Source organism: Micropterus dolomieu, linkage group LG01 (assembly GCF_021292245.1).
Source record: "Micropterus dolomieu isolate WLL.071019.BEF.003 ecotype Adirondacks linkage group LG01, ASM2129224v1, whole genome shotgun sequence".
Lineage (NCBI taxonomy): Eukaryota > Metazoa > Chordata > Actinopteri > Centrarchiformes > Centrarchidae > Micropterus > Micropterus dolomieu.
The window spans coordinates 24785050-24792102 of record NC_060150.1 but is presented as its reverse complement, the minus strand read 5'-3'; the positions used below and the strand labels follow the sequence as shown (position 1 = coordinate 24792102).

General features: G+C 40.9%; 1 protein-coding gene across 2 annotated transcripts in view; it reads left to right on the top strand.

The window, feature by feature from the left end:
- The first annotated feature begins 3059 nt into the window (after positions 1-3059).
- Positions 3060-7053, top strand: part of ift74 (intraflagellar transport 74) — a 27745-nt gene continuing 23751 nt past the window's right edge. The window contains exons 1-6 of one of the 2 annotated variants that reach the window (XM_046062154.1): positions 3060-3212; positions 4314-4447; positions 4828-4969; positions 5145-5193; positions 5384-5482; positions 6000-6060. In XM_046062154.1, the coding sequence (XP_045918110.1) occupies positions 4319-4447; positions 4828-4969; positions 5145-5193; positions 5384-5482; positions 6000-6060 (480 nt within the window). In that variant the 5' untranslated portion in view covers positions 3060-3212; positions 4314-4318. The other variant, XM_046062145.1, reaches the window with a different exon arrangement.

The window sequence follows — 7053 nt, the reverse complement described above, 5'->3', positions numbered from 1 at the left end:
ATCAAAGGACCACACAGGTGTTTTCAGTGGGCTGATTTTTCAATGGGCAGTCGCTAACTCCACTACTATTTTTAAAATAGAACCTTATAGGTCAGCGAATTCCAAAACCTTTACAAATGCCATGATATAGCGCAAACAATGACAGAAACGCTAGAGAAGTTATTTAGGAAACTGTTGATGCTGCTTCAAAGCTAACATACAGGAAGGGCGAGACTGTTAATCAGAACAAGCACACAAGCTCCAAAAAGTGATACTCACAACTATCCTGCTACTATAGCTAATGTCAAAACAACAGTATATCTTGACAAACTAAACTCCTGGGGTGCTTCTCAATTCTCTTAATTGCATCCACATTTCTGTCACTTGCGTCTTTTTCATGCGAGGAGAGAAGGAACAAGGAAAAATGTTAAAAGAGATGTCCTTTCCTCCAAAGCATCACATGAAGTGATGTCAGTTTCTGATGACAGCGGCAGCTGATCACAGCTGGATCAGCTGTCAGTCGGCTCTAACAGCTGGAGAGACTTTTGATGGAGTTTGTGTCTGCACACATGCGGTGCTGATACTAACAAAGTCTCACAGTTATCACTGAGCAGCATGTTTTCTCTCTGTAGCTGTTACCTGTTTAACAAACCCCTGCATGTGAAGAACACCCTGCATTCTGTAACTAAACTGTGCCCGTTATCATGCCAGGGTTTCAAATAGGCTACCAACACTTTCTCAAAGTGTAGGAAGGCCTGATGGAAATGACGATAAATTATGTAAAAAGTGTTTCTTGCTGACAGACTCTGACTTTATCTCCATAATAAAAGTTAATGGAGAAAGGTAAATCTGTTTTTATAAATGTATAATGTTGTCTGTAGTCCTTTTGTTGTTCAGACTTTTTAACTAGGCTAGACAGTGAATCATAAAACAAAATGTAAAACTTGGCAGTTATACACTTGGGTGTGATCTGTCTTCACTCTGGTATGAAAAAACAGTGTTGTTGGGATTTATCAAGATGGCGGAGCGGAATCACTTCCGGTTCAAGCGAGGAGTGAGGAAACGACAAATAAGGGAAATGAGAAGCACCCCGGTGTATGTTTGCTGCAGGGTGGGAAAAGGTGTCCTGGTGGTGCGTTCAGCTGGCGGTGATGCTGCATGGAGGATGAGACCTTGAGTTTCACAGCTGTCAGAGGAATAGGAGCCTTTGTCTGGATTTTTTTAATGTGCTGGGTGTGGGTGTTTCTTTGTCTTGCTGACTTGCTGTTAAGGTCAGGTTCCTGGGTTGCCAGGTCCTCTATCGGGTTAATGTAGGCCTGTGTGTTGTTGGTAGGGATCAGGCCTACCACCTCTGTGTCATCTGCAAATCAGATGACAGAAGTGGAGCTATCGTTGGCTTTGCATTCGTGGATATAGATGTTATACAAAAGGTGGCCCTTGGAGAGAACCAGTTCTGGAGGTTAGTGAGCCGGAGGTAAGTCCGTCCATCTGAGCCACCTTAGGTGAGTTGGTAAGGAAGTTGTGTGTGAAGTTGCACAGTGTGATGTTCAGTTGTTGGGTCATCATCTTTGTGGCCAGTATGTAACATTCTCCTATACTGTTCTGGGTGTTATTATGAAATAGTTAATATTTCAGGGCAAGTTCTTGGATTATATTAAAAAATAAGTCATTTAGACTCTTGATTAGCTAGCCAAAGTTCTGATTTGTACTGTCCTTACCAAACTACCTTTGATGTTACAGTGCAAACTTGTTTCAGGATAAAATACGTGATTTTAATGTCACAAATGTGTGTTTCTTCTATGGCAACCTGTGGCCTGCACTATGAAGCAAATTAACTGCCTTATTCAAGTAACTTCAGGAGTTACTTTTAACCTGTACTACAAGAGGTGGATAGGTTTTTCCTGAGGTATGCTGTCATGGCAAAGTCACAAAAAATCCAGATTACTGTGGTGTCTTCTTCTGAATACGCCCAATTCATGGAAGAGTAGAGTTTTTCTCATAAATGTATGACTATAATGTCAGAGAATTGCCCCTGTAAATGAAAAATGACTTTTTTCAAGGATTATTACCCCTCTCCCCTTGCCCCCTCTTTTTTTATTACAATGGGCCCACTATGCAGTTGTAACCTTAAATTTTAATCAAAATACACACAAAAGAAGAGTCCATAAAATACTAAATAGAGAATTACAACGAGAACACTGTTAAGATGATTACAAATTTATTCAATGCGCTGCCAACAAGCCTAACCTGGCTTTGTTGGCCGTTTCTTTACACTCTTCATATCTATCATAGCTAGTAAACTGCTCTCACACTTACAGATCTCTTTTTACAGATCTCAGAGCTAGGCTACACAAAGGACAAGTCCACAAATGCGTAAAAAGGAAGTCACAAATGTAAGGTGACCCACAAATTGCAAAAATTGTTTTATGTGTAGAAACAGATCCATAAATGTATAAATAACACTTTTTGTGTGAAAATAAAACGTGTGTACAGGGTAAATTGTGCATATTTGCAAATTGCACTATTTTTTGTGGATGTGATTTTACACAACACAAATGTAATGAGTAGTGAGATATTTGCAGATTTGTTCTACAGATTTCCACTGAACTGATGCATAAAAGGGAATCAATTTGTGGGTCACATGACCCACAAATTGATCACAGGAAGTGATCCGCAAATTTTACACAACACAATGTAAAAATTCACATTTGTGGATAGGGAAATATTTGCCGTCATAGTACACATTTGTAGATTATTTTCTGTGGGTTACAAATATTAAAGTCCAATAAAATCTTCCATAGACAATGAGCATAATATAGGAGATTTAGGAGATAGGAGAATATAGGAGACTCCCCCATATTCTTCAAGTTTTTAATGATTCCAGAATAGAAATGCTTTTCCAAGGCCTTCTGGACAACATGGCAGCTCAATCAAAACAAAGTATTTAACATTTCCAGTATAGAAAGTTGTGTCTAAGAGCTTCTGTGGAGCCATGACAGCTTAATTACCTCTTATTTAACGGCGCTGGTTAGGCTTGGCAAGAAGAGTCAGAGTACGGTTAGGGTAAGAATAAAGCTTTCCCACCTCAGAGAAGGGAGGATTATGTCTTTGCCGTCGTACGAAAGCTTATCGCCTCCGCTACGTTAGGTGGCGATATGCACCAAGCCGACAAACGCTAAGAAGAAGAAGAAGAATTTCGGGAGAGGGGGACGGCTCATGGGACGGTTGCTGGGGTAACGTCAACATCATTTCGAGTTGCTGACTTTCTTATAGCTAGCTAGCGTTTTACCTTTTAGTTGACATTTCCCCCTCCTGTAAATTAGCTAACCAAAATTGGGTTAGAAATTTAAGAGAATTAACGTTGTACTGTCGACGAAAACGACCAAGGAGTTCAGTTTAAGGTACGAAACACTTGCTAACGTTAGCTTATTCATGCTGATCCGTGTAAGAAGAAGATAAGCTAACGGTGCTAAGTTAACTTGCAAATTAACCGCAAGTTAAAATATTTCTAACAAATAACTTTAACGTTAACTGTGTCGTACAAAGTAACGTTAATGCCGTCGGTCGGTAGTTAACTGACCAACATAACGTTAGCATACATTTTGGCAGCTAACTTAAGTTACCTTACCTGCGCCGAGTTACGGCAAATGTTTTCTTGATATTTGAAGGTAACGTTAACAGTTAACGTTACAGGCTATCGGGGATTCTTCCAAGGGGCATCTTGGCTTTAAGCGTTATCCTTTAATAATCTGTGCTTTATGCTACAGAGCAGCAGCACATAGCTAACTCTTTGGTATGCTTTCCTTAACAGAAAAACAACGTTTTCCAAACACAGATAACGAGTATCGTTAACGTTATTGTACATGATCACGTGATAGACTACAGCAAAGAACTAACGTTATCTTATAAGTTAGTTAACTTATCTGAATTGGCATCATTGGTGCAAGTATAATTGTTGTGTGACTGATTATGATCACATAACGTTATATTTGGTGCATATAACTTAATTATTTAGAGGCCCAGCTCTACATTTTCCATATTTTCCTCCTTTACTCAGACCGTATTTGACAGATGTCAAATGTGAGGCGTGTTCAGCCAGTTAAAAGCTAATCGTGTATGGGCAGAGTAGGGAGGGATGGAAAATATACAGTGCTCTGGCTTGAACGTGTCTGCTTCAGGTTTCAAACAAGCCATTGTCCAGTCACACTGTCCTTTTGGCTGCTGTCTCCAAGCAATCATTAACAAGAACTGAGCTATAGCAGCACCCTATGCTGTATGAAATGTTTTCATGATTTACTTATTATTGTTATTGTTAATATGTCCACTGCTTTTAGGCATCATGACAAGCCAGCGCCCTCCCTCCAGCATGGGCCGCCCAGTTAGTCGCAGTGGATCTGTGGTCCCTGTTGCTGGAAGACCCCCAACGGCCATCCGACCTCCTCCTACAGCTTTACGTGTTGCAACTGGGGTAAGTCAGCATATCAACTTGAATAACAAAAGTCCAGATGTAACCCTATCTCAGTGCCTTAGCCTCTGATTACCTTATTTTATATTTTATTTTTGTTTCATTACACAATCAGCATATCAGATGTTGCAGTACATTTATATATTTAGCTGATGCTTTTATGAACAACAATTGCTATATATGTCAGAGGTTGCACGCCTCTGGAGCAACTAGGGGTTAGGTGTCTCGCTCAGGGTCGCATTGCTGTGTCGCAGTGGGAATTGAACATGGGTCTCTCACACCAAAGGCATGTCTCTGCGCCATCGCCACACCGGTAACTACATCTACAGAGGATTTAGTAGAAAACAGTCTTAAAAAGTTTTATTCTTTCATTTTCAATCCAGATGGTTCCAGGTACAAGTGGTCATCCTGGAATGAGGGGCGGCATCCCCATCGCCACCCCTGGAGTCCTGTCAGCACAGATCAAAGTGACTGAAAGGCCTGTGACCCAACAGGGGCTCAGTGGGATGAAGACTGGGATGAAAGGTAAGTTTGAAGTGACATCAGCTCACTCCTTTCACATGGATATAGTTATATTTTATGGTTCCTGTTAGGGCAGACACGGTGAGCCACTGTAAGCCCTTCTTAAAACATGACATTACATCATTACAAGTGTAACTCCTTTGTCTTTCTCTCCACTACCGTCTTCCATCCCCAAAAGGACCTCAGAGACAGATTCTGGATAAGTCCTACTACTTGGGCCTTCTTAGGTAAGACATTCTACTATTAGCCCTACTGCCATCAACTAAATTATTTTGTTAATGTTATGGCCTTATTGGTAATACTTAACGCTGTGCAGCGGGTGTTTCCAGCAGGGCAACCATTTCTTAAACTTCCTTCTGGTACACAGCTGTCAATTTTATTATTTAAAAGTAAATGTTATTATTGTTGTGCTGTTAGGAGTAAGATCAACGAGTTAACCACAGAGACCAGCAAACTACACAAAGAGATTGACAACTACAACCAGGAGAACTCAGTTTATCTTTCCTATGAGAAGAGGTGAGTGGTGTTTACTACTTAGTGCTGACGCTGTACATTTTGTAATTAAAAACACACCATGTTCCAGTTTTATAAAGGCTTACTGCATTCCCCCAGCCTTCAAATATTCATAAATATAAGAAGAAAATATCCATACTGACCAAGAATGTTTAAAAATGTTTGTGGACTTCACTGATCAATGGACTGGAGAAAAAAATCATCTCTCATCAAGAGCTAGAAATTCTAACTTCAATTGAAAAGAAAAAAGGGAAAAATGAATTAGACTAAAATGCATGCTGTGTGAGGGGAAAAAAAAAAATAAGATGCTGTCAGGATCCGTCAGACTCACCTCAGCCGATTATAGCAATTGATCGATCAAGCTCACCCATTGCACGTTTGTGTCACCGTAATTAATTAGTCAGAGCAACATGTTGCAATCTTGGGTTAAAACAAATAACCATCTTCTGCATTTCTTTATTTTCGTGCTAAATAAAAATCCCCAAATTACCAACCCTTTGTTGTTTTCTTCCCCCTTCAGAGCCGAAGGCCTGGCTGTAGAGATTAAGGATCTACAAGGCCAGCTTGCTGACTACAACATGGTAAACAGCTGTAAAGTCATTCAATTAAATTTTTCAGTTCAATTTTATTTATATAGCGCCAAATCACAACAACAGTTATCTCACAGCGCTTTTCATAAAAGAGCAGGTCTAGACCCGTACTCTGTGATGATATTTACAGAAGCCCAACAATTCCTACCAAGAGCAAGCACTAGGCGAAAGAGGCAAGGAAAAACTTCCTTTTAAGAGGCAGAAACCTCGAGCAGAACCATGGCTCAGGGGGGGCGACCATCTGCCTCGACCGGTTGGGGTGAAGGAGAGAGAGAGAGGGCAAGAAAGGAACAGAGAGAAAAGAGAGGGATGGAAGGAGAGAGGGGAGGGAAGCAGCCTACACAATATACACACAGAGGTACAGACAGTAAAGGTGATGTTGCTATAGACTAAATGACTAAATGAAAAATGGTATAGATATTTATAGTAGTGTTAATGATAACAATCATAATGTTAATGATTATAATAACAATAATAATAATAGGACTAGTAACAATAGTCGTTGCAGCAGAGGGCGCCGAGCAGGAACACGGGGGCAGCAGGTGACCCGCAGCCACAGATCCAGACTCCACAGCTCCCGAGCCAGAAACACCTGCAGGAAGTGATAGGAGGAGAGAGGAGCTCAGTGCATCATAGGAAATCCCCCGGCAGTCTAGGCCTATAGCAGCATAACTAAGGGATGGTTCAGGACTACCTGAGCCAGCCCTAACTATAAGCTTTATCAAAGAGGAAAGTCTTAAGCCTACTCTTAAATGTGGAGATGGTGTCTGCCTCCTGAACCCAAACTGGAACCTGGTTCCACAGGAGAGGAGCTTGATAGCTGAACGCTCTGGCTCCTAGTCTACTTTTGGAGACTCTAGGAACCACAAGTAACCCTGCATTCTGGGAGCGCAGTGCTCCGGTGGGGTAGTAAGGTACTATGAGCTCTTTAAGATAAGATGGTGCCTGACCATTAAGAGCTTTGTAGGTAAGAAGAATGATTTT